A 27,410-nucleotide genomic window follows, 5' to 3' on the forward strand; every position below is an offset into this window, starting at 1 on the left:
TGAGAGCCCAAGGAGATGCCTGATTACCACCACCATCTAATGGTGGACACCCACTGCCTCGGGGTTGGGATTCAGAGCCCCCCACCTCTTTTTGGGCCTCCCATCAGGGCCTCATCTCCTGGTGCCAGGCCCTGTGACTGGGTGGGGGCTAACCAAGCTCAAGGAGTCTGGCAGGGAAGACAAGGATGTGTAAATACATAAAAATATAAGTATGGACACAGGGTCACATTTGACTAGATCCTAATGTGTGCTGTTTGTTGAGTGGGCCTGTTAAGTGCTATAAGGGACAGAAAAGTTCCTGAGGACTGATGCCGTAAGGGAGAGCCTTATGGAAGAAGTGAGGTTTGAAATGGGGGGAGATGGAGGCTCTGGTGGCCGGGAAATGAGGCAAGAAAGCAAACCCCTACGAGCTGTCAGCTGGAGCAGAGCAGTAGCAGTGGCTGCAGACATGAGTCTGACCACACAAATTTTATCAGCCAGGCAAAAATCCCTATGGACAAACTCAGATGAACTGTACACAGCACGTGTTCTGTTCATGTTACGTGACCACACATCTGACTAGAGACGGCTATAAATGCTAGATAGCTAATAAGAAAAAGAGGGCTGGAACCACACGAGGACAGAATGCACCCAGCTGGTGGGAGCTGGGCAGTTTGCAAGAGAAACGGAGGGAAACGTCATTGAAAGAATAAAGGATTAGAGGGTGGTTCAGGACAAGAAATGGTACAAGCCTGTGCTGAGTCTGAAACTCATCACCCTGTCCCTGATTTATTGTGTCCTGACTTCCTTCCCGTCTCTCCTCCTCAGTCCATTCAGTCTAATGTGCTGTTTAATTTTCCTATATCCCCTTTTCCACCTGGCACTCTCCAGATCAGAATGTTCCATGGCTCTGAATTATCAGAACAAAATCTCAAGGTCCCAGTTGGTCATTTTAATCCTGCCACAATATGGCCCCGATACACTCTTTTAGTGTCATCCCCAAGCACTCCTCCCTGAGACCCTTGTTAGATGGTTTTGCTCAGTCATCTAAACAAAAAGCAACAGGTTTCCCCAGAGAATTCTAATTTATCTAATTCCCAGTTCTATGCTTTTCATCCCTGCACCATATTATCATGGCATATAAAATTCAGCTTAACCTAATTTACCACCCATACATTGATCAACCACACCCCTTCTGTTTCCCATGGAGCTGAGATCTTAATTGGAGGTAAAGTGATTAGAAGTTTCCTCATTTTTGTAAGATCCCTATTTGGGGTATGTTATCTTTTGGAAAGTGGTAATTATTTCCAAACACTCCTGTTGTTCCCAACTATAGATATATTTATGAAAGAAGATTCTGTCTTAGATAGAAATCAGGACTTCAAATTATAAACTTCACATGCACGAGAGAAGCAGCCCCAGAGAAGAATCCCACCTATTTTTACTAAGGCTTACTTTGAAACCCACATTTAGAAAATGACAAGCATGATAGGATTAAAACTACTTTGAATTTCCATATAATAGTCTTACCAAATTTTATTTTATTTTTAAAAAATACATCTTTATTGATTTCAGAGAGAGGAAAGGAGAGGGAGAGAGAGAGATAGAAACATTAATGATGGGAGAGTCATCAATAGGCTGCCTCCTACATGCGCCCGACTGGGGAATCGAGCCCGCAACCCGGGCATGTGCCCTGACTGGGAATCGAACCCCTATCGCCTGGATCCTAGGTCAACGCTCAACCGCTGAGCCACACCCAGCAGGGCCTTACCAAATTTTAGAGCTTGAAAGGGGCTTGGTTACAGTGAAAATATTATCATAGAACAAGCAATATTTTTATAGGCATGTCTGATTGGCCATGGAAATAGCATCCTTAAGACAATATGGAATTCATATTCAGTTTTTAGCCTGTAAAAGAATGAACAGGAAATCATAAATTTAAAAACAAAAAAAAGTTCAACCTCATACAATAGACAGTAAACATATGTAAATCATTACCCCCTAAGAGGTAGCACATGCTTCATAAAGAGTTTAGGTAAATTCACCATTTCAGATACACTCTGAGCTAAAAGGAACCAGGACATGGGTGGCCATGAGTGGGGCCGCTGAAGAGAGAAGGCAGAGCTCGCACTAATAATTGAGGAACTAGGTGGTTCTCTTACTACTTGTCCCTTGGAGCAATCATCATTCATCAGAATGGAATGATGGTTTAGGGGACTGTTACCTAGAACCAAAATTCGTATGGTGTTATCAAGTGCAAAATCTGCTGTGATAGTCTACCCCAGCTGAATGCCCGGGCTCTATATAACACCCCCTGGTGGCTGTGACCAGCATTTAATTGCATACCTTTTTCTTCCTTTTACTGGTAATTTTAGGTTTCTTGCTAATTTTCCAAATAGACCTGAAGGTGTCTGAAGAGATCTGAGGAGTGACTGTAATTTTTAAGACTGGGAGTTTACCTGAGAGGGGAAAGAACATAATAGTAAATGTGTAGGATACCTCACAACTCCATTTGATGGACTGGGTCTTAGGCTTCTGAAAGGACCATTCTCCCACATTCTTACTAACTGGGAAACTTTCCCCACACTTACCCTTTCCCTATATCCTCTTGATGTGAGTGACTCATGACAATTTATTTATTTCTTCCACTAGTCCTCTCTTTTCTTTTCCCACTGTTACATATTTTACCTATGGTTGTGGTAGCCTTCTAACGAGTCTTCCTAACCCCAGATTTCCCCAATGTCAAATCCATCCTGGACTCTACTTCCAGTTTAATCATCTGAAAGCAAAATTCTGATCCTGGCATTTATCAGCTCTTTATCTTTAGTGGATCTCTCTTGTTTCTGCTTGCCCAGCTTCCATTTTAGCTTCTTTCTGGAACAGAATCTTTTTTTCTTTCCTTAATATATCTTTATCGATTTCAGAGAGAGGAAGGGAGAGGGAGAGAGAGAGAGATAGAAACATCAGTGATGAGAGAGTCATTGATCGGCCACCTCCTACACGCCCCCAACTGGGAATCGAGCCAGAAACCTGGGCATGTGCCCTGACCGGGAATCGAACCACGATCTCCTGGATCTTAGGTCGATGCTCAACTGCTGAGCCATGCCCAGCCGGGCTGGAACAGAATCTTGAGTGTCCTTTGTGGTTCCATTGCCCTATCCTCCAGGGGTGAGCACATAACTCAGAGCAGGCGACTTAGTGTATTTCTTTTCCCTGCACAGTGATTGGTTAACAGGTGTGCATGTGACTCATGATGGCCTAATGAAATCAGGGGGAAGGCTCTTTCTTGAGATTAAACTAGCAGAATGTAAACTTCTGGCTAATGCTACCCAAATTGTCACTGTGTGGGAAGAACTTACCTGAGACTAAGTCAACACAGATGAAGATCTTCCAGGAGATGGAGGTAGGTAGCATTATTTGAAGTCCTGAATCCAGCTGTAGCTGTAGCTAGAACTACCCCTGGACTTACATGAGTCAACAAATTTCTTTTTGTACTTAAATCAGTTTGAGTTGGTTTTGTATCACTTGAAACCAGAAATTCTGACTGATTTCTTATAAAGGCCTGTGATATCATGATTTATAAGAAATATATATTTGGCCATTCAGATGACCATACCCTTGGAATTTCCCGAGTAATAAGAGAAGTGTGAGTATCTTTTGTTATATTTGGTCCCTTGTTCCCAGTTCCTCAAACCTGCTTCAGAGACATCAGGGTGAAATGGTGTCTTGTTCATAACAAGCCCCTTTCAACCACAATTGAGTTTATGCTAATGAGGTGACTCTTGGGAATCCCCTAAGAATGGGTTCTGGTTGCCAAAGGAACCAACCATGAACAGAGGGTTGGAACTTTCAGTCCCATCCCCAGATAGAGGATGAATCAATCAGTAATGGCCAATGATTTAATCAATCATGTGTATTTACGTAATAAAGCCTCCATAAGGAGCCAAAAGGAAAGAGTTCAGAGAGCTTACAGGTCAGGGACCCGAATGCTTCCACATGCCACAGCGAAGGCCCAAACTCCATGAGGATGGAAGCTCCTTCGTTTGGAATCTCACCCTAGGTATCTCTTTATCTGGCTGCTGATTTATATCTTTTGTAATAAACTGGTAATCTAGTGAGTAAACTGGTTTCCTGAGTCCTGTGAGGGGCTCTACCAAATTAATCAAGCCCAAGGAGGGGGTCATGGCAACTCCTGGTTTATAGTCAGTCAGTTCAGAAGCACAGGTGACAACCTGGACTTGCAATTGATGTCTGAAGTGGAGAGCAGTCTTGTGGGACTGAGCCCTTAACCTGTGGGATCTGATGCTATCTCCAGGCAGATAATGTCAGAACTGAGTTGAATTGTAGGACATCCAGATGGTGTGACTAGTACAGCATTTAGGAATGAGTGGATGTGTACAGATGGAGGGGAACACAAACTGAAAACACTCTACCTGTCTTTCTGGCTCTCAGTGCTTCAAGGATGTCAACAGCAGCCACTTCTCCAACCACATTGTTTCCAAGGTCAATTTCCCTTAAGTGGGCAGAGTATTTGATCAGGCTGACCAAAGGAAATGACAAAACAAAATGGCATTGTTCCAAGCGTAGTTACTCAGAGAAACTCAATCCAGTTATTTTGGAATGTGATCTTTCTTTTTAGGTCCTCTTCATCCCCCACCCCTTCCGAAGATGATTCACTGACCCAGTTTGAAACTGAACTGAAGACATTCTGAATCCAATTTTTTCCAGTTTAATCTCTAGTTTGGATGCTTATTCTAAGCAAGTTGGTAGGATAAGGATTTTTAAATGCTTTAAATCTTCCATTTATTTATTTATTCAAAACATGGTATAGTATTGTTAGGGCTTCCCAGTCTTTTAGATTTTATAGAGCAGTAAAATATAAAAAAACCTGGGGGGACTGAGAAAGATCATCTTGGCAAATTTTGGTATGTCAAATACTAAACAACTCTCACCTAGCAACACTATAAAAGAACAAATATTTTTACATAAAATTAGGAAGGCCAAAGTCTTGAAATAAAGGATAGCGTTTTAAAGCAAGTAAGTGTAGCTTTATGAAAAATGAACACTCTACCTGTCTTTTATTTTTCTAATTTCATTGAGGATTATTGGGCCAACTTGTCTTTGGGAATCCCTTGCATCCTAAATGGACATGGAATCTGGGTGAAGGCCTGGGTTGCTAGCCAGCTTCTACCTCTTGTTAACCATGTGATCACGAGCAGGCCATGTGCCCTCTTGGGTCTCTCCTTCCTCAAGTGTAAAATTGGCCTGAAAAGGGATGTTTTGTCTACTTCATAAGGTTGTGGTAAAAACAGAATGCAGCAGTACCTATGAAAACGTTGCAAAATGGAATACCATCAGTGCTATCATACTGAGTACATACCTACTACATGCATTTTATTATGCGCCTAACATTGCAGGGATTAAAAGGAACTTAACACATGGTCTCTGCTCTTGGAAGAGCCTATAAATAAAACAATTTTGAATTCTTACTATGTGCTGGGGACATGAAATTTCAGTAAGGGTCAATAGTGAGTACAAGGTGATGCTTTTGCTCCCTGTACACACTTTCTACTGATTCTGCAGCCAGAATTCAAGGCCAGGGCTAAAGGACTCTGCCAGAGTCTCCCTCTTGAAGGTCTTGCTCCCAAGGAAACAGTCTGTCTAACCAGGACTTGACCAGCTTTGGCTTTCTGAATGGCCTGATTGTCTCCAATTCCTTCATACAAGATAGGCAGGAACAGGCTTGCTGCAAGGAGGAAGCAGGGGAGTGCAGAAGGAGGGCAGAGAGTGTTGAAGACACACTTTACAACTCCACAATTCTGCTTCTAGGTCTGATTTCGGACGCCACGGGTTTAACCACTGCACTTCACAGTCTCACATGAGCTATGATTTGAAGGAGCTTTCACTGTGTGTCAGTTGTGATCATGACCACCCTCATGTTTACATCCTTGTGCCTGGCACAAAGGGGCCTCCCAAGGGTGTGAGTGGGGCTGAAATCCAGCCAAGTCCTGCTTGCCAAGTTCTGGGCCCGGAGACATAGACTTGGAAGGGGTAACTTCCTCTGACTCATTGGCCAGAGGTGGTGCCTCCCTTAATTCATCTGCCCAGAGGGGGTCTTTTTCCAATTTGTATAAAGGTGCTAGCTGGCACCCTAGGCATTGTATTTAGCACTTTACGTATACAATCTCATATAACCCTAAAACAGTCTCTTGAGTTAGATACTGTTATCCCCATTTTTACAAATGAGGAAACAGATACAAAGATGTAATTTAACTTGCCCAAGATTATACTGCTAGTAAATCGTGGAGCAGAAATGTGAATTCAGGCAGCCTGCTCAAGAAAAACCATGAAATATGATTCAAATATACCAAGAAAATGTTTTAATCTCCAGTAGTCCTCAATTCTTATACTTTCAAAATGAGAACAAAAAGATTTAAGTGTTTAGTGTCAGAACTAAAGACACATGGGGAAGGGATTCCCAGCGCTGGTGCTCGTTAGTGATGTTTACATGCCCAGTTACACGGAGCCCGCAGTTAGTTACTGCAGGGGGCCCGTGCTCAGAGGGCGCCTCACTTGGCTTAGTGCTCTGCTCTTGTCATCTGGACATTCTTAATATTTGAACAAGGGCTCATGAGTTTGCATTTGTACCGAGTCCCCACAAATTCTGTAGCCAGTTCTGCTGTCATCTTTAGTGGCAGAGCAGAAAGCAAAATCTGACCAAGGGTTGGCACCACAAACTATTGCTAGACAAAATCCTACTAGAGGGAGGCCTGGGTAACAAGAAGTGTAACCAGCAGGGTTCCTGCCTTAAGCTCAAAGAAGCCACTGATACCAGCTTTAGGGGTGGACTTAAGCAGCAGAGCTAGGTAAGGGCTCATCCAAACCAAAGGCATGATATGGCTTGTCCCCGGATGAGCTAATCTGAAGGTGAGGATAGACCCACGTGGTACCAAGGTTGGATAGGGCCAATGGGTATACAGGTGGTTAGTGCCCCATAATCTCTATCACCAAATCTTACCCCAATATAAATGTATATGCATATGCCACCATCAATCAGTACATATCCTAGTAAGCAGACCCCTGGAGATGACTTTGCTGGCAAGCTCCCAGATAAGTCCCTTGCCTCCCCATTTATCCACTGAGCTCCTCCTTTGTGGATACTCAGGACTCTAGATAATAAAAGGTGAGAATTCATAAATCTGTTCCCCAAAGTGCTCCTGGAGCCTGTTTGATAATCTTTCAATTTGCTCTACAGCTGGCCCAGAACTGGGCTTGCAGGGAGGTGGGGGGGTTATGAAGAGGGTACTTCTACTTCCAGGGCACCAGCCTGTCAGCCCTGCAGAGAGGGGCAGAAGGAAAGTGAGTGTTGGGCCTGCAAAGGTGGAAATGGGGGGCGTGGGCGGGGGTGGTCTGTCCTCTAGGTGAGCATGTAGCTCACTACACAAGTCACACCAGGAAGTCACCAACCACCAATAGAGGGGTGAGGTGGAAAAGGCCCAGAAGAGAGGAACGAACCAGCTCTCTCTTCCCGCCTAAGGAGGCAGGGACAACTTCGTAATCAAACACAAAGGACTGTGCACTCTTAAGTAGTCTGCTTTTCTTCCTTAGGTCACATTCCTTACATTTTCTGTTATATCTTGACTTAGGGAAGACAATTCTGGATGTCATACCTCCTGTCTTTCCTCAGTTGCCAACTTCTTAAGTGAGCTTCTAGTGAGGTCTTGGAGACCCTTAGGACTTTAAGCCTTCCCTTATGATCTCCTCCCAAGACCAAGATGGTCACTGCTTGTTAAAAAGTTGCGATTAAATAACTGTCCCCATGATTTATCCCAATCACCTAGTTTTGGAAGAGGAACAAATAAAACCTCTTAAATTTCTGCTCACCATGTTAAGATTTGAGTGAATTCCAACAAAGCATTTTCTCCTCCATTCCCTTTTCCGTCTATGCCATTATCTGCCAAATATAATTTCACTAACCAAGGACCAGCTTCAGCCAAACCTTTCATTTTTTTCTTGGTCCCTACGAGAAAATTAGAGTGTTGTATTACTTTTAGACAATACTCGCTTCGTTACAACCATCTAAGTTGGTTTTTAAAAATAGTACTTAACATATTTCACTTGTGTGGGTAGAGGCATTTTGTAATATAGTTAAGGAAATATAATTTAAGAACTTTTAAAAAATACTCAGTACATCTTTTGTTCTTTACAATAGCAAGCCCCAAATTGCTTTTAATGAAAGGAAACCTCATTGAAGATTTAGATTGCTGCCTTTACTTTTGCCAAAGAGGAAAATCGATGTCTTTGGAAACTTCTTGGTAGAAGAGTGTGTTGTCCACTGATCCTGGGGAAGTGATAGCCCTAGTGTAGCTAGTAATGCCTTGAGATTCATGAACATGCATAGAATGTGATTTTTCTACGTATCAAATCTCTTCACAAATACAAATGCCTTTGAAAAGTTAAGGTTACTGCCCAGAATGATAAACGACGTGGCTGCTGATGGCATGTGGCACTGTTTCTTTCTGCCCCCTTCTGGCACACCAGCAAGCAGCCGTGATGAAACCTGAGGCCAGTGGGGCCAAGGCCAAAGGCCACATTCCTGTGAGAGGAGAGAAGCGCCTCAGCCAGTCTACACGCCCCAACTTAGCCAGCCTGGCACGAGCTGGTGCCCTTGGGGAGGGAGGGGGCTTCCAGGCCCGTCACTGGCCTGGCACAGCTCACATCCCCACGGGAAAGACGATCCAAATCTCCCTTCAACTGGTGGTAAGGGAGGTAACAATGTGATCTTCGCCCATGAAAAGTGACCAGGTTGGAAAATGCTAGTTCAAACCACTCTCCAGAATTTTGACCTCCAGTGAGTCACAGTGCCCATGAGAGGGGATGAAGGCTGATGCTGCTTAGTACAGGGACTTCCTTTTCCAGGCCTTTAACCAAAGTTCAAGTAAAACAAGATTTTTTTCTCTGGGTGGAAAACGATTTCCTTGGAGTGAGGGTGAGTCCATGCTCAACCCCCGGTAATATTTGACCCACCCCAGCTGTATTCACCTCAACCTATTTTTACCTAATCTTACATTCCTTTACTTTAAAACAAAAGCAAGTTCACCAACAATGAGCACTTTAATTTACCCACCTCTGCCTCAGAGAACTTAGCAGTGGCATAGCAATGCCAACTCTGCTAAGAGGCACAGTAAAATAGGCAGAATCTCCGGGTTTAAAATCTCTCTCTGAAAAGTGCTGTGCGACTCCCCAGGAAGTTACCTAACTTCTCTGAACCTAAACTGCCTCATTGCTGAAACAGAGATGATAATACTCATGTCTTAGATGCATTGTAAAGATGGACTGGGAAGCATGGTGAAATAATCGTTGCAGAGGCACTTAGTATGCAGTAAATAATATGGCCTAGCTTCCCAGTTTCATTTCTGGATTTTGTAAGTCACTGAAACACTGGAATGGGGGCAACCTGGTGGGGAACCTGCATGTGTAAGCAGTCTCCCCATCCGCACTGGCTTCCTGAAGATCAGATACATATTCCTGACAACTGCACGTCTCCCCTGGAAGCCACCCCATAGATCCAATATGAACTCACCCAACTTTGTGCTTCCTCTTTGGTTAACTGCAAAGACTTCTCAACTGTCCCTGACTTCAGAATCATTCTTACCATCCTCATTGAACTCAATACTAGGTGTTGTCAATTCTCCTCCTAAATATTTTTAGACTCTGTCCATCTCTGCAGTCTCAGCTCTGTATTTTTTCCTCTCTTCCCTGAGCTGTTGGAAAACCTCCAGACTCATCTCCCATTGTCCATTTGTCCCTTTCTCTAAAATATATTCTGCAAAGCTGCCTGAGATTCTTTTCAAGAGTCTAATTCTCATTATGTCATTGCCTTGCTTCCAACACATGGTGGCTTTAACTTTGCACACAGGACAAAAGCTAACTCTTACTACTGTAAGTCCACTGGCCTTTCAGCAACATCTCCAGTCATTCCCCTAGTGACCATTCTGTGGCAGATGTCACGCTTCCCACATGCCCAGCGCTCCACACTCCAGGCACTTTCACCTCGGACCTTTTGTCACTTGACTCCCTTTGCTTAGAATGCCCTTTCTTTTCCAGTTGATGAACCTCTTCTCATTCCTTCTAGAGAGAGCTCTTTTCCCCATGTGGGTCAGCACCCAAAGGTTAAGTACAAATTTTCATGGAACCAGAAGTTCCCCAGAGAAGATTCCTCAGCTTGTCCCTCACTCTTGGGCCTCTTCTGGGACCATGAGAATAGCTGAGCATCACACATTTTGGTGGGTTTTGCTTAATGATTACTCAAATGTTCATCTGTGGATGCCAGGTCCTGGTAGGACCTTCTTCTTGAGGTTGATTTTGTTTTAAACTTGTTAAAAATAGCTTTTTTCCATCAATAAGAAGCATATGTGATTGCCTGTGTAACGAATGACCTGAGGTTTATAAGCCAGACTGTAAATTGTGCTTGCTTGATTGCAGGTCTTAAGAAGGCAAAGTATAATTAGTGTTGGGTGATTCACACCTCAGACCTTGGAACCTGTCCACAAAGGTTTCCACTGTTTAGCATCACCCCAGGATAAAATCCCAAGTAAAGTAATTTCAGGATTATGACCAGTAACTTCTTGATTTGGAACTAATAAAGCTGTTTTGAAGATTATATCTTGACTTTGGAACTTGACCTTTGAATTCCTTAATGCAGCTAGCATGCCTGTGGACTGTGGCTATGATATCAGCAGAGGTGCCATAGTTGGGGGAAGTGAATTTGCCACTTGGACAGCATTGGTACTGAGGTAAATGTCTAATCCATCCCAAGCTTGTGGACTGAGCATTTTATGGTTGGACTTTGCTTCTCAGTCTTAAATCCTTAAGGATGAAGACACCTCTGAAAGCTGTGGTGTGGAGCTTGAGCTGGGATGCTGAGCATGCTTAGGTGATGGGGCACCCCTGAGTCTTTGCTGGGTCTTTCAGGAACTTTAGGGACCTTGGGGTGACATCACAGGATGGGCTGAATGAGCTCAGGGAAGATAACTTCTCTGCAGGTAACTGTTCCTGATGACCTTTCAGTCTTTAGCCATTTTCTGGCTCTTTTTGGGCCTGATGAGCCTGGGACTAGGCATAGGCCAAACCAGATGTCACTCACTTGGGTGTTGACACCATCCAGGCCCAGGGTCCCCAGTTGTCATTGAGCCCTGGTACAGAGCCCTGGGGCTAAGAGGTGAGTCAGACAGGGTCTGGAGGAGACAGAGAAGCCAGAACAGAAATGGGCCTGGTGCCCAGCTGGGCTTTGCTCAGCGGTGGAGCATCAGCCTGGGATCCAGGAGATCAGGGTTCGATTCCTGGTCAGGGCACATGCCCGGGTTGTGGGCTTGATCCCCAGCAGGGGCCGTGCAGGAAGCAGCCGATCAATGACTCTCTCATCATTGATGTTTCTCTCTCTCCCCCTCTCCCTTCCTCTCTCTGAAATCAATAAAGATATAAAAAAAAAAAGAAAGAAATGGGCCTGGGCCCTGTTTGTTCTGTGGTTTCCATGGCAGAGAAGAGGCATCTAAGAGCCTCACTCTGCCCTTGGATTTTCTTCACCGAGCAAAATAAAACAAAAGTAGGCAATGTGATTTCCTTTTAAGGCTAAAGCAGTGGTGGCTCTCAAAGTTAGACCCTGGACTGAGAGCATCGACATCACTTGGGAGCTTGATAGAAATTCAAATTCTCCAGCTTTACTTCTGACCTACTGATTCAGAACCTTCGGGGTGGGGGGGTGGGGGGGGTGGAGCAATCTGTGTTTTCACAAGCCCCCCCACGTGCTTCTGATGTTGCTCAAGTCTGAGAACACTGATCTGAGATTCTTCATGTTCAGTGGTGCGTTGCAGCAGGGCTGGCTAGGACAAACAGACATCTGACTTCTTCTAGCATAGAAATAGAATATTTTGCCTCTTCTAATAACTTATGCGTGGCTGCTAAATGTAATGTTGTCAAATTCTTGTAATTCCGCATTTGGAGAGGAACAATAAAGCGTGTCAGGCTTCTGAATGGAGATTTTGACTGGCACAGTATTGTGAGTTCAACTTTCCAAGCAGCAGGCCAAAAGCCTCCTGTGCACAAAGGAGCAAGCATAAAAATAGTTTGTCTGTTTTCAATTGGGAGCAAATGGAAACCATCTGGACCCTTGTCCAGGAGGTTGATGTATAACAGTTCAACCTGACTCTTTATTTAGAAACAAGTAGAAGTCTTCTACCAAGACCAAACTGACTCCCAACCAAATACCTTATGACTTTGAAAGTATTTATCCAATGCGGGGAGCTGTTTTTATATTTGCTTTGCGTGAAAGCATGAAAATGCTCTGCTCTGATGAGAAGCTATAGAATAAACATATAGTCGACACACGTCGTTTCTATTGGCTTGAGGCACAGAAGACTTTAATGGCTCCCATTGTCTACTGGATTGTCCAACACTCTGCCTGACACCTGAAGTCCTCCTTAACGTGTCCCACACCTCTTGCCAGGTCCACCCTTCCACATCCTCTTGTTCCAGCTATATTTGGGGGCTGGGCTTGCCTTGGTGAGGCCTTTCTTCCTCACTTATATCCTTCCTCATGAAGTCCTTTCTTTCTTTCCATGTCAGAGCAATTCCTAGCTCATTCACAGAAACTTCTCCCCTGTTCTGTACCTGGGGGAGAATGCTCTTCTCTGAACCCAGTGTCCACATTTGGCCCTTGGCAGACACTGCCTTTTGTTGTTGATGTTGTTTCCTAGGTGTGTATCCTGTTTCTCAACTACATTCTGAGTCCTTTGTTTTGAGTTGAATTCTGTCTCCTCCTAAATTCATACGTTGAAGTCCTAACCCCCTGTTTGTGGGAACTTATTTGGAAATAGGGTCATGGCAGATGTAATCATTTAAGATGAGGTCTGATATCCTTATAAAAAGGGGAAATTTGGACACAGACACACACAAAAGAGAATGCCAAGGCAAAGACTGGGGTGACGCATCTCAAGCCGAGGAACACCGAAGGTTGCCAGCAAACTACCAGAAGCTACGAGAGGTGTGGAACACATTCTCTTAGAACCCCCTGAAGGAACCAACCCTGCCAACACCTTGATATTGCCTGCCAGCCACCAGAACTATGACAGTATGTTTCTGTTGTTTAAGCCACCTGGTCTGTGGTACTTTACTATGGCAGCTCTAGGAAACTAATACACCCCTAAAGGCAGGAGCACACCTTGCATGCCACACAGAGCTGGCACATCTTCTGTTGAGACAGCTACAATGACCAGAAGGTAAACTCTTTGGGACAGGGACCAGGGATATCCCTCACTACACCCCTCACACACTGGCCCAAAATGACCCCGAGGACATTTTATTTCATCAGTGTGACTGCAAGAACTACTGAAGGCAGCAGCCTGCAGTTCTTTAAGGGCTCTAACCTTTTCCCTGGAAAACTGTAAGACACTGGATCCCCCGGGGGCCTGGCAGGAGAGTATATACAGCTCACAAAGGTCAAAAGAAGCAAGTCTGGTACTTTTGTGCCAGGTTTAAGTAGTTAGGCATTATTGTGACCTGGGCCCTAACATAGCTATTATATAAAAGCTAATGGTTGAATAATTGTATTGATCTTTTTGACTTGTCCCTCAAACTATCCACCTCTATGGGGGTTTACTGTCTCCAGGGCCTACAAAGGGATGGGGAGTGGGGGGCTTGGGGTGGGGGATGGTGCACAGTAGGAGTCATTCACACTCTGGTGTCACAGCCTAGTGAGGTTAGGAGTGCATTCTCTGTGTTTATGTGTGTTAGAAGAGTTCACTTGTTAAATGAAAAGATTTCAAATATAATGCAATTTAAAAAATCTTTTGTTCTTAATTAAAAAAAATTTTTTTAATCAGGAAGGCTCAACAAATAGAAGTAGCCAGCGCCTCTCCCCAGCCATGGCTTTTTATAGGAATCTTTGTAGAAAACAGCAGAGGGAAAGTAATATTTGACAGCAAACACTGTTTTCCAGCTTCCTTTTGTATATTTATTGTGTTGACTGAATTATCAAACTCAACAAATAACCTGTATAATTTTGAAACCATGGAAGTTCCTAAATGGGCGGTAACCGCTGCATTTGTGAATCTGTGTTCATTACACATGCTTGAGCTCATTTCCACAAAGTAGCCTTGACTTTAGCTCTTTTTTTTTTTTTTTTTTTTTTAGGACAAATCAGAGAATAATGTTTTTTTGAAACTGAGATATAATTGACATATAATATTATCTTAGTTTCAGGTGTACAACATAATGATTCAATATATGTATATATTGTGAGGTGATCACCACAATAAGTCTAGTTAACATCCATAACCTCACGTTGTCACAGTGTTTTTCCTGTGATGGGATTTTTAAGATCTATTCTCTTAGTAACTTTCAAATACGCAGCACAGTATTGTGAACTATAGTCACCATGCTCTATGTTAGACTTCAGCTCTTAATCTCCACTTTTTTCCAGCAAGTGGAGTGGCAGTGTTCAGCAACATGCTTCAAGATTTTACTCTCACAGGAAACGGTTGTTGCTGCTATAACGATAGTGATGATGGTGATGGTGATGATTAACACCCTTAAGTACTTACTATGTGCAAGGCCTCATGCTAACTGCTTCACGTTGTATCACTTAGTCTTCACTAAACGCTATGGGGTAGTTATAATGATGTTTATTTTGCAGTGAGAGAGGCTAAAATTAGATCAACATGACGATTCGCCCTAAGTCATGCACAGTTGGAGTAGGATTTGAACCCAGGTCTAACTCTAAGTCTGTGCTGATGTTACCAATGATTAAAATAGTCAGCTTTAAAATATGTCATGAATATGTGTATTGGGATCTATTAAAATAAATGATAAGCCTTTTATAGAGGAGTAAGCAGCTGTTGGTTCTCATCTGTCTTGCATCTGTTCCCCTCATCGATCTACTTTTTTGGGGGACTGTTGCTTCCTCACTGCAGAGCCTGTGATTCTGGTAGGACACCCAGGCACAGTGCTCCACCCCACGCCCCCAAGGGGAGTGTGATCAGTCCTGACCTATTGTGGTTTACCATGGCCTGGGCTGTAGGGCTTGGTCCAAGGTATGTGATCCAAAGAGGGCCAATTAGAGCTTTCCCGTGGGGTCTGACCCACAGTCACCGGAAGAAAGAGACTCACACTTTCTGGTTGATTACAGGTCATGATGACAAAGCCCTGTGACTGCTGGCAGATACATCAATGGCTGTTTTCTGCTCGAGGAAGTATGTCTGCATGGGGACAGGCCAACCCTCAGAAGGGAAGTAGTGTCAAGAGCAGCAAAGTCAGGTTCTCCTGACGACATGGTTTGAACCCCTGACTTCAACCATCTCTGAAGATCACACCACCTGTAGACACCCCAGTTATGTGAGCCAGTAAAACCCTGCTTAACTATTTTTTTAAAAATATTTTTTAAATTGATTTTTTAGAGATTCAGAGAAAGGGAGAGGACAAGAGAGAGAAACATTGATCAGCTGCTTCCTGCACGCCCCCTACCGGGGACTGAGCCCGACTGGGCATGTGCCCTGACTGGAAATCAACAGGCAACCTTTTGGCGTGTAGGACAGTGTCCAACCAACTGAGCCACACTGGCCAGGGCCTGCCTCCTTCTATAAAGATCCCTGTGATGACACTGGACCCACCCAGGTAACCCAGGATAATCCCCCATAGCAAGATCCTTAATTCAGTCATATCTGCAAAGTCCCTTTTGCCATGAAGGTAACATAGTCACAGGTTCTGGAGATCCGAATCTGCAGATAATCTCAAGGATATTTGGGGAGGTCCATTATTCTGTCTCACACATTCTCTGGAAGAAGAATCTCGATTGACCACTGGGAAGGTCACTTCTCATGGAAAAGCACTGTCCTTCCAGGCAGCCCCAACAGAGTTCAGGATGCATTTTTCCAGCGCTTACCTGGGAGTGTGCGAGGGGGACCCGGGGAGTCCGGCGAGGCTGTGGCCGGCGGGCCTCTGCCCCGCATCTCTGCGTGCTCGGCTATAGGCCTGAGGAGGGCCCCCGCTCCGGAGCACTGCAAGTAATTGCCATCCAGGTGCAGCTCGCTGGGGAAGGGGCCAGAACACGGGTCACTTGATGTTATTTCCACTCCTCAAATCTGGATTTGAGGTTTCACTCACAAAATAAAATGATAATACTAGACCTACTCATAAAATAATAAATGACCATGAGAATTAATAGACCCATGTCATAAAAAATAAACCCGATGACCCTGTTAGCTGGCCAGAGACATGCATTTAGCACAACACCCCTGATGTGCAAATGTAAGTAAAGGATCTTGCTCTTATAATTAAGAGAAAGAAAACAAAAATAACTGGAGGAGATGAAAAGATATTAGAAATATAGTGAAAAATCAGGGAACTTGGGTCTAGTAGGCTCCCTAAATAACCTGGTTATATAACTCCAGACAGACCAGCGCCAAGGTGTGGGTGGGGGCCGGGGGCACCTCTCACCAGATGGCACTGTGGCGTATGACAGAGCCTAGGCCAGGCCCACTCTGGGGCCCCAGGCCACAATAGCGCAGGCTGAGGCCCTGAAGCCTTCGGTTGCTCTCCAGGCCTAAGAAAATGCTCTCAATGTCTTCATTTTCAAATCTAAAAAGAAATGACAGCAACAAATTAATGACTTTTAAAACCTATGTCACCCACTAGATTAGTAATTTTCAGGCACCCCTAGGGCAGTCACAGGCACTTTTGCTGATCCTTAATTTGGGCTTTCAGGGCCGGGGCCCACTCTGCGGTGGCTGGGTGGACAGAGGGGGTCGCCTGTGTGCAGAGGAAGGGAGACCTGGAGTCTGCCTTCTCAGCAAAGGGAGCAGCGGATGGTTTGATACCCATTCAAGGGAGCAGATGGCGAGCAAGCTCTGAACCCTGCAGTCACGAGGGATGGCCCAGCTGGCAGGCATGAAGGAGCCCGGGAGGACTCAATGGTACCAGGACTCTGAGGAGGGGCCTTTTAAAGTATGTCCAGAGTGGGTTCAGGCAAGCCCAACCTCCTGGCCCTCCTTCCGTGGCCCTGCGCTGCTGCTCCCCTGGGACTGCACTGTCCTTAGAGGCTGCTGCAGGGTGAAAGCAATTACAGCATCTCGTTCATGCCAGCAACAGCCTCTGAGGGCAGGTATTCGGTCAGCATGCTGGGATTAGTGAGGCAAAGGGACATCTTGAGGGAATTTGGATTGTCAGCTTGAACTTTAAAACGAGGTGAGTAGTATTAATAGAAATAACTTTTAAGATTTATTTGTTTATTCAACAATAATTTTTGAGGGCCAGTTACATTGGTGGGTATGGGATGCAGCTGTGGATGAGAAAGAAGGGCCTCCTGCCTGGTGGGCTTCCCAGCCCATTAGGGGAGTCAGCAAGGAAAGCACTCCGGGTCCCCGAGGCCACCTGCAAGTTTACCAGTGCTGAGGCTCGGTGGTGATTCCTGACTGCCCAGCCCTGACAGGTCTAGAGATGGGAATCCCTTCTTTCTTCCCACCAGTGCAGGTTTCTGGGTCCAGCGCAAGAGCTGGGGTCTAGGGGGACGTCTCTTAGTGATGGGGCTGGTTCTGCCCAGTGCAGTGTGGGAGACTGGGAACACTCCCAAGCCGAGCCCGCAGCCACTCATGGCGTCCTGAGGACCCTGCCTTCTGCTGCTCTGTGTTTGGAGACCCTGACTAAGGCTCCTCCAGCATTTCAGAATCCTGGAGAACCTCCCACAGGATACTCCCCCTCCCCACCTTTTGCTGATGGACTTGCCCACTGCTGCCGCCAGGGCCCTAGTTCTCCACTGGGGCCTCTGTCTTGTGGCACCACTTCTCAGGTGTGAATTATCTCTTCCACTTCACAGCCCATTGGCCTGTTGAGTACAAGGCACCACCCGGTGGCTCCTTGGGTAGAGCCAAAGAATCACAGACGTGGGAAGCAGAAGAGATCATCTTGCTACAGGTCACAGAGGTGGCATGACTACCCCAGATAACAGGAACGGCTTGAAATTATTTATGGATGGTAAATTATAGACCCCCAGCAATCTGGGATCATGGATCAGAGGTGGACTCTGATTCAGACAGCTGGATTCACATCTAGGCTCCATCCCTAAGAGCTGAACGGCCTTGAATAAGCCAATTAATCCCTTGAGTCTTTCCTCATCTATATCAAGGATTAAAAATAGTACATTCCTAGCATTACATGTCATACATCTATATGCCCTGGTAGATATCTATCGTCGGGAGGGTAAATGAGATAATTCATACACTGTGCTAGGCACACAGTAAGCATTCAAGCACCATTAGCTGGCATTATTATTATTTTTTTTATTATTATTGCCTCCTGAGCCCCCCTGACATGCTTGGTGCCCAGCCTCTGAAGGACTTGCTCTGCTCTTCCCCAGCCCCATACCTCTCCTCCCACCTCCTCTCCTGGTGAATCCCATCACCTCAAGAGCTGTGGTTTCCCTTATCCAAACTACTGCTAAAATTTATCTGGACATCTTCTGTGATGTTCAGATTCAACCTTACATCCCGCGTAATCAAGAAGAGCGGCCTCCTCTCCTCTGCTACCCTGAGGACTCCCTTGGCCAGCAGCATCACCTTATGTATATTCGCAGCTTCCTTAGCAATGAGCCCAGTGTCTTGCACAGGCAGGCCTTGGACAAAGTATTTGTTGAAAGAATAAATGAATGAATAGACTCTTTTTGAGAACCCTGACATCTACTCAGGAGCATTAACTCTAAGGAGGTTTGAAAGTGTCCCCTTCCAGTGATGACTTGATGAGACACAAGGAAATGGGACATTGCCTTCCCCGCCCCTGCCTCCCCCAGCTGACAGCAGTAAGGGCCTTACCTGCAGTAATCGAGGACAAGAGAATGCAATCTGCTGCACTGCAGAGCCTGCCCAAGTCTCCCTAGAGCCCACGGATCCATCCTGCAGTCGATGAGCTCCAGGGTGGCCAGTGGGCAGGCTGTGCGCCCCTTCAACTCCAGAAGCGAAGCCTAAGAGCGCAAGGCAAAACTGCTTACATAATAAGGACCGATGTGCTCTGTGTTTTATGTTACTTAAAAGTAACTTACGTTAATTACCTCAACATTTTTGCTTCCGAGATAACTTTCTAATTACCCAAGGAGAAGGCATGAAAATAAAATAATTTCCCTTAAAAATGAAGACTCATGGAAGAATTATATGAGAAACACCAAGCTTTATGATAAGATATATGTGTAGCATATCTTTTTAGATGTGATTATGGCCTAATTGTGTCCCTCCCCTCCCGATTTCATATGTTGAAGTCTTAACCCCCAGTACCTCAGAATGTAACTGTATTTGGAGATAGGGCCTTTAAACAGGTGACTAAGTTAAAATGAGGTCGTTAGGGTGGCCCCTAATGGAATCTGACTGGTGTCCTTATAAGAAAAGGGAATTTGGGCACAGATATGTGCAGAGGGAAGACAATGTGGAGACACAGAGAGAAGGTGACCATTTATAAGCCAAGGAGAGAGGCCTCTGAAGAAACCAGACCTGCTGACACCTTGAGCTCAGACTTCTAGCTTCTAGAACTGTGAAAAAATAAATTCCTGTTGTTTGAGCAGTGCCATCTGTGGCGCTTTGAGGCAGCGCTACCAAAGGAACACAGATGCTGATACGCTGCCCGCCAAATGTTTATCCTCTGTGCTTGGGCTCTTCATAGTAGAGAAGTATTGCTGTGCCAGTCTTATAATTAGATAAAGTTGTAATAGTTAAATGATCTCATCAATGATTCAATTTCATAGTTATAAATATTATGATTCAGAGGTCTGCTCAGAACTAGGCTGTGCAAATCCAGCAACTAGGTGCCGCTCACGCTGAAGCAGCTGGACTGGGGTCGACACATGAGCGTCTGAAGCCGTCCCCAGTTCTCTGGGTTCCTGAATGGAAGGGTCAATGGCAAGGTCATTTCTTGTGGTGACGAATGATCCCAGGCACAGTTAAATCCCTACCTTCCTGTAGGGCGGGGTATTTAAAGCTAAAAATCATGAAGGCAGCCTTTTAGGATCACCATGACCCGAGGGTTCCTCCAGTTCCGAATTTAAGCCTAAGAGAGGCTTTGGTGAGGTTTGGAGGATTTGGGGTTTTTTGAGGCAATGACACATTGGTCAGAGATAGGGTTCCAAATTATACCTCGGCTGAGAATGAAAAAGCACTTGCAACCTCAACTGTAGAGCTGGTGCCCGAGGCCTCTTTAATGAGAGAACGCGGAGCCCGAGGGCTGGATTGGAGGTCGCCGGCTGTTTCTGACGCGGGAGCCAATGTGGCACGTCCCCGCCCACGCTCATGCTGGTCCGTGCAGAACAGGCTCTGCCGGGGCCTGGGGATCCCAACAGGGTTTGCTGCCTCACTCCCTGGGCATGAGCCCCGCTGTGGGCAAGACCGCAGCCAGCTGCGACAGACCTTCTCAGCAGCCTCCTGTCACCAAGAGGGCTACATGTTAAGGGACTGTGAGGGTAGCTTTTAACATGCAGGGCAGCATTCTATTTCTGGCTTGAATGCACTGGGTATCCTGACTGACCCTCTGCATAAAAACAACTAAAAATTCTGGTTATATACTTCAACTATTTTTTATTTTTCTAATCCTCACCTGAGGATATTTTTTTCCATTGCTTTTCAGAGAAAGTGGAAGGGAGGGAGAGACATCGATGTGAGAGAGACGCATCGATTGGTTGCTAGTTGCCTCCCACAAGCGCCCCAACTGGGGCTGGGGGCTGAGCCTGCAACCAAGGTACGTGCCCTTGACTGGAATTGAACCCAGGACCCTTCAGTTTGTGGACTGACACTCTAACCACCGAGCCATACAGGCTAGGGCTCAAATATTTTTTAAAATTTACTTTTAGCCCAGCCAACATGGCTCAGTGGTTGAGCATCTACCGAGGATCCAGGATATTTCGGTTCGATTCCCGGTCAGGGCACAGGCCTGGGTTGCAGGCTCGATCCCCAGCCGGGGGTGTGCAGGAGGCAGCCGATCAATGACTCTCATCATTGATGTTTCTCTCTCTCCCTCTCCCTTCCTCTCTCTGAAATCAATAAAGACATATTCATAATAATAAAATAAAATAAAACTTACTTTTAAATTGTGGCCAAATATACATAACATAAAACGTGCCATCTGAATCATTAAGTGTACGGTTCAGCAGCATTAAGTACATTCACACTGCTGTGCAACCATCACCACTGACCACCGCCAGAGCTTTCTTCATCTTGCAGAACTGAAATTCTGTGGCCATTGAACGACACTCTTTCTCCCCTCCCCCCAGCCCCTGGCAACTGCCATTCTACCTTCTGTCTCTGAATTTGACTACTCTGGGGACCTCATATAAGTGGAATGATTTAGTATTTGTCCTTCGGTGACTGGCTTATTTAACTTAGACTAAGTTCTCCAAGGTCCATGTTGTAGCATGTGTCAGAATTTTTCTTAAGCTGAATAATATTCTATTGTGTGTCTGCACGACATTTTGTTTCTTCATTTGCCTGGCAATTTGGGTTGTCTCCACCTTTGGCTATGTGAGTGTCGCTATGAACACGAGTGTACAAATATCTCTTTGAGACCCTGCTTTCAATTCTTTTGGACATTTACCCAGAAATGGAATTGCTGGATTGTATGGTAAGTCTATTTTTAATTTTTTGAGGAAATTCTATACTGTTTTCCACAGTGGCTGCACCATTTTACATTCTCACCAATAGGGTACAAGGGTTCCAGTTTCTCCACATCCTCACTGGCATGTTATTTCCTGCTTTTTTAAAAATAGTAACCATCCTAGTTTACATGAGGCTGTACCTCATTGTGGTTTTGACTTGCAATTCTCTAGTGATTAATAATGGTGTGCATCTTTATTGTGTTTATAGGTCTTTTTTATATCTTCTTTGGAGAATGCCTTTTCAACTCCTTTGCCCATTTTTAAAACCAGGTTGTTTGTTTTGTGTTGTTGAGTTGTAGGAGTTCTTTGTGGATCCTGGATATTAACCCTTTATCAGGCAGATGATTCGCAATCATTTTCCTCCGTTCTGTGGATTGCCTTTTCACTCTGTTGACTGTGTCATTTGATGCCCAGAAGTGTTTAATGTGGATGTAGTCATTTCATTGCCTATGCTTTTAGTGTCATATCCAAGAAATCATTGCCAAATCCAACATCATAAAGCTTTTCTTCTATGCTTTCTTCTCAGAGTGTTAAAAAATGTATCATTTTAAAATGCACTGATTGACTGGCAGGTAAGTGAGGAATCCCCAAGGGTCAATGAATGAGACAAGGTGCGAACCTAGAGGAGTATGCAGGGCGCTGAAGCCAGCTTTCCCTTTGAGAGCATCATTAAAGCAGTAGATTGACACACATCAACTTTAGGCTAGTGGTACCTCTGGGAAGTAGATGGGGGGAAAGAAGTCAGAGGAAGCTTTAGCGATTGTATTTGTAAAATCTGCAATTTTTATTCCTTAGAAAGTATATTTCATGAAATATACACGGAAGTCAGTTCTATTATTTTTTGCACTTTTCTGTCTGAAATGCTTCATTAAAAATACATTGTTGGTTTTTTTGTGTGTTATTTAAAAAAAAGAAAACCTTGGCATATGTTAGTCGAAAATCAAATGAATTATAGCTGGAGTACATGACATAATATGCTTATATCCACTTTTAAGATGAACTGATTAAACATTTTTAAAGTGCATGACTCACGAGTCTGGCAATCTCCGGGTTGCTCAGTTGAAAGCCCCAGATGCAGATCTGTTTCCCCAGTGTGTAACGCTCATCTCGAATTGCCATGAGCAAAGGTTCCAAGGAAATCGGGAGGATGCTTGGCGGGGAGTCATCGGGTCTTACAAGTATAAACTGGAGGGTAAGAGAAGAACTACAGGTGGACATGTTGTGAGACATTCCTGCATCTGAATATATGGAGGAAGAATATTGTCATTAGACAACATTAGAAGAACATTTTAAATAGTTATTAATTTTGGAACAGGTGTGCATTGGAGTGCCCTCAACACAAACTTATGAAATTCCTGCCATATAGGCACAGTCCCATGAAAAGCCTTACACGGCAGAGATTTTTCCCAGCAGGTTATTGGGTCAGGAAATCAATTTCATTGAAACCAGATTTTTTTTCTTTAATGAAATAAGAAAGAAGAGACATTATCTGAGTATATTCTAAGCAGTAAGAAATAATTGTCTTATGAGACATTTATTTTAATGATATTCAAAATCAAAATGGAACCCAACCAAAGCAACCCACCAATCCTGATATACTGGGTCGTGATGTTAATGGTATTTCTGATAGTGATTGTAATTTAAAATGTGTGGAAAACATTGCTGAGGGGACGATAAATTTGAACAAGATGTATGCTTAATCTTTATGATTTAGCAGTGGAGGCTAATTATAGGAATTACAGGAGAAAAAAATAAATTAGTCATTATTTTGCCACCAAAAGGATGGCTCTGGGAAGCTCCTCCCTTGGGGTGATGTGAGAGGAACCCCAGAGAAGCAACTGGGAAAGGAACTAGAAAGACCTAGAACAGACAGGAAAGAGGGGAGCAGAGGAGGCAGAGAGGGAGGGGGAAGGGATGGGAGGGAGAGGCGAGGGGCAGCTGCCCTGGGAAGTTCGGGTGAAAGAGAGAGAGATGGTAAGGGAGGGACTTAGGGAGGGTCTTTTTGCCTGGGGTGAAATGTAGTCATCCTCTCATCCCCTCAAAAACATTCAAGAAAAATATGGGTGGGATGGATTTGGGTCAAAGTCACCTAAATAATGAACTTTTAATTTTTTCTTAAGTACCTGCCTGAGTCTAATTTTGTTTAAATTGTTGTCTTGTTCAGCACTCAGCACTTTAGAAAACCAGTAGGGATTTGGTTATGGGAACGTAGCCGCTCTGCGTCGGTGATGGAAAACTGTGAAGCTGGCCCGCTGCTGTTGGGCGCTAGACCCCTCCTGCTCCGCCAGGCCCCTTCCCCAGAGCGGGCCACTGAGCTCCAGTGCTGGGCGCTCTCTCTTCCCCTCGCGCCCAGTCCCTAGATGCAATCTCAGAAGAAATAGGACATCAGGATTTTGGGAAATGCAGTGCTTTTGGAGTCAGAAGGATGTGTTTGCCGGCCGCACTCTAAGGGAGATGGGAGGCATGGGCCCCGCAGGCCTGGCCCGATGCCATGGACGCATCAGCCTTCAAGGGAAGAAGACATTCACTTGGAGGAATCAGGTGGGGGTGGCCGGGCTGCTGGGGAGGGAGGTGCTGCACTGGTCACAAAAGTGGTGCTTTTGGGCTGCGAGGTGGGGGGGGGGGGGCAGGCTGAGGAATGGCCGGCCTGCTGGGAGGGCTGGGAGGGCTGGGGTGGGCAGATGTGGTGGTAGGAGCGGCAAAGTAGGAGAAATGCTCAGTAGGCCTCGGTGTCAGAGCCAGGAATACAGAGCCGGGACACCACCAGTTCTGGGCTTGAGGGGCCCCATGCTCCTTGGGAGTAAACCTTAATTTCTGAGAAGAATGAAGAAAGGAGACCATCCGCTCACCTTCCTGAGCATCTGTTCCTTGTCGATGCTGGTTTTCAAGTCCTTTTTGATGGCTGGACACACAGACGTCTGCGTCTGGGCACAGTGCTTCTCATATGTTTTCAGGAACTTTTGAAGAGTTGGAACGACAGGCAGGGGCGCTCTTTTACTTTTCTCTTTTCCTGTCTTTTCTCTTGGCATTGTTTTATAAGTGTTGGATTCCACTTGGTTGTGAAAACAGTAACTCGCTCTGAAACCCAATGCACAGGTATCTAATTTTTAAGGAGCAGCTTGCATCCTCTCCCCTAACTTGGAAAATATTGCTGCGCACCCTTCTCTGAAAAAGTTAAAGCGCTTCATTTATCTTAAAATGGGACTAGGGAATTAATAGAGACAGTCAAGTGGAATTTTTCAATTTCCAATTTCTATATTCATGGATCCATGTTCTTTCTTTTCGATTCTTCAAAATGAGGGCAGAACTCATGGAACTCAATTACAAAGGAACATAATATTACTAGCGGGTACTAAATGTTACAGAGGACATATTCATTTAAAAATGGCATAAGCCCAGCTGGCATGGCTCAGTGGTTGAGCATTGACCTACGATCCAGGATATTTCAGTTCGATTCCCGGTCAGGGCACATGCCTGGGTTTCGGGCTTGATCCCCAGCAGGGGGTGTGCAGGAGGTGGCCCATCAATGACTCTCATCAATGATGCTTCTATCTCTCTCTCCTTCTCCCTTCCTCTTTCTGAAATCAATAAAAATATATTTAAAAATAAATAAATAAAAGTAGCATAATTCTCTTTATAGACAACTCTTGCCAGGCAGTTTATCACAGTGGTTAAGCACATGGGCTTTGGAGGGGAGCAGACCTGAATTTTAGTCAAATCTCTACCACTTGACTCACTGGGTGGCCTTAGATAAGTTATGAAGCCTCTTCAAGCCTCTATTTCACCATCTGTAAAATGGAATTTGGTTGTCATAGGATTAAGTGAGATAAGTTTATAAAGCACTTAGCACAATGCCTGGCTTGTAGTGGGAGTGCTCAATAAACTTTAATGCTATAATTGATGCTGTTATCATTGAGCTGGCCACAGGAAGTGACCCAATCAGTACTGATTTTGCCCTTTAAATTACCCAGTCCCGGAGGGTCCCTCTATGTGATAACTTAAGGTAATGGTTGGGTCTCTGAACTGGGTTCACAGAGACAAAAGTTTACAGGAATTACTAGAGTTTCACTACATGGGAAGTTTGCAGCTACAGATTATTCAGAAATGTATTTATTATCTTACATCAAAAGGAACTTTCCTTGTTAAATCTGGGCCTGGTGAACCATCCCAAAGAAACTGGAAGGACACAGGGGCTGTTAAGAAAAGCTATGTTTTAGATGCCTACAAATTTAGAACTGATCAATTTTCTTGGGGGAATCTACCCGTTTGTCATTCTCTAACATTCCTCTTTGTCTCTAGAAATGCTTTGTGTCTTAGAGACACAGTTCCCAAACTTAGTGTACTTAGGTGCTTGGAGGCGCTGCAAACTTAAAGGGTACTTTGGGATATTTGAAATTTTCTTTTTTAAAATTGAATTTACTGGGCTGACATTGGTTAATAAAATCATATAGGTTTCAGGTATGCAATCCTATAATGAATCATCTGTGTATTGTACTGTGTGCTCACCACCCCACATCAAGTCTCCTTCCATCACCAAAGATATGTGAGATTTTCAAGGGAAAGTAGCAACATCTGTTAGAGGCCATGTGAGCTACATGGGGGTAGTTCACAGTTTCAAACTGGATCACACTTGTATTTGTACCCTATTGCTGCATAACAAATTACCCCATTGTAAGTGAAAAACAATTTAGAAGAGAGAATGAACCCAGCAGAATGTAGACACTCAGGTACTGGGACAAGGGAAAAATCACAAAATTATGGATGGGACTTCACAGGTTGTCTAGTCCAGGGAAGCCATGACTAGGATAACCCACCGTCCCAGGACTGCGAGTGCTAAAATAGGAAAGTATTAGGCAGACCAGGGTGGTTATTTACCTACCACTCCCCCGACCCATGGCCATCACCCCCTGTAGCCTCGGAATCCTGCTCACTGCTTTGCTCCAGGAAGCTGCTGCAGACCAACCAAATTTGGCAGCTACCGAAAACCTACTTGCCATCTCAGACCTTGTCTAACTTCTTGTTTTACACACAACAAAAATGAGCCCCAGGAAGGAAAGGGAGGGACTTACTCTGGATGAGAACAGAACTGGACGTGCTGACTCCCGTGTCTGTTTTCGATAAGCATCCCAGGAGATGCTTATCACCAGGCAATTGGCAAACACGGGCAAGGCCTCATGGGAGACTGTGCAGGTGGGGAGGGGTGGCCAGGACTTGGGTCAAGAGGAACCTGTTTGAATCCTGGCTGGGTCTGGCGAGTATTTGTAAGGTGGGTATGGGTAATCAAACTCACTTCCCCAAACCATTTTCTTCATCTGTAAAAAGGGTGGGACTATTATACCTCTTTGGCATTTGTGAGGATTAATGAGATAACATATATAAAGCTTTTTCATCAGTAACATGGGGATGATGATGGTAAAAAATCATTATGAGGGGGCCCAGCCGGCGTGGCTCAGTGGTTGACCCATGAACCAAGAGGTCATCGGTTTGATTCCTGGTCAGGGCACGTGCCCAGGTTTCAGGCTTGATCCCCAGTAAGGGGCGGGCTGGAGGCAGCCAAACGATGTTTCTCATTGATGTTTCTCTCTCTCTCTCAAAATGAATAGAAACATTTTAAAAAAAATATGTCTTTATTGATTTCAGAGAGAAGAAGGGAGAGGGAGAGACAGGTAGAAACATCAATGATGAGTCATTGATTGGCTGCCTTGTGCATGTTCTCCACCAGGGGTCGAGCCCACAGCCCAGGCCTGTGTCCTGA

General features: G+C 44.8%; 1 protein-coding gene across 1 annotated transcript; it reads right to left on the reverse strand.

The window, feature by feature from the left end:
• Positions 1-1,825: 1,825 nt before the first annotated feature.
• LOC308567492 (uncharacterized protein) lies at positions 1,826-26,033 on the reverse strand. Its single transcript, XM_081159136.1, has 9 exons — positions 24,505-26,033; positions 22,688-22,840; positions 18,837-18,985; positions 16,471-16,611; positions 15,917-16,062; positions 7,864-7,999; positions 4,413-4,519; positions 2,326-2,438; positions 1,826-1,887 (listed from the first exon to the last, which is right to left on the reverse strand). The coding sequence occupies exons 1-9, from the start codon at positions 24,682-24,684 to the stop codon at positions 1,876-1,878; spliced, it is 1,137 nt and encodes a 378-aa protein (XP_081015262.1). The 5' UTR covers positions 24,685-26,033; the 3' UTR covers positions 1,826-1,875.
• Positions 26,034-27,410: the final 1,377 nt, after the last annotated feature.

This window comes from Miniopterus schreibersii (assembly GCF_964146895.1).
Source record: "Miniopterus schreibersii genome assembly, chromosome: 15".
Lineage (NCBI taxonomy): Eukaryota > Metazoa > Chordata > Mammalia > Chiroptera > Miniopteridae > Miniopterus > Miniopterus schreibersii.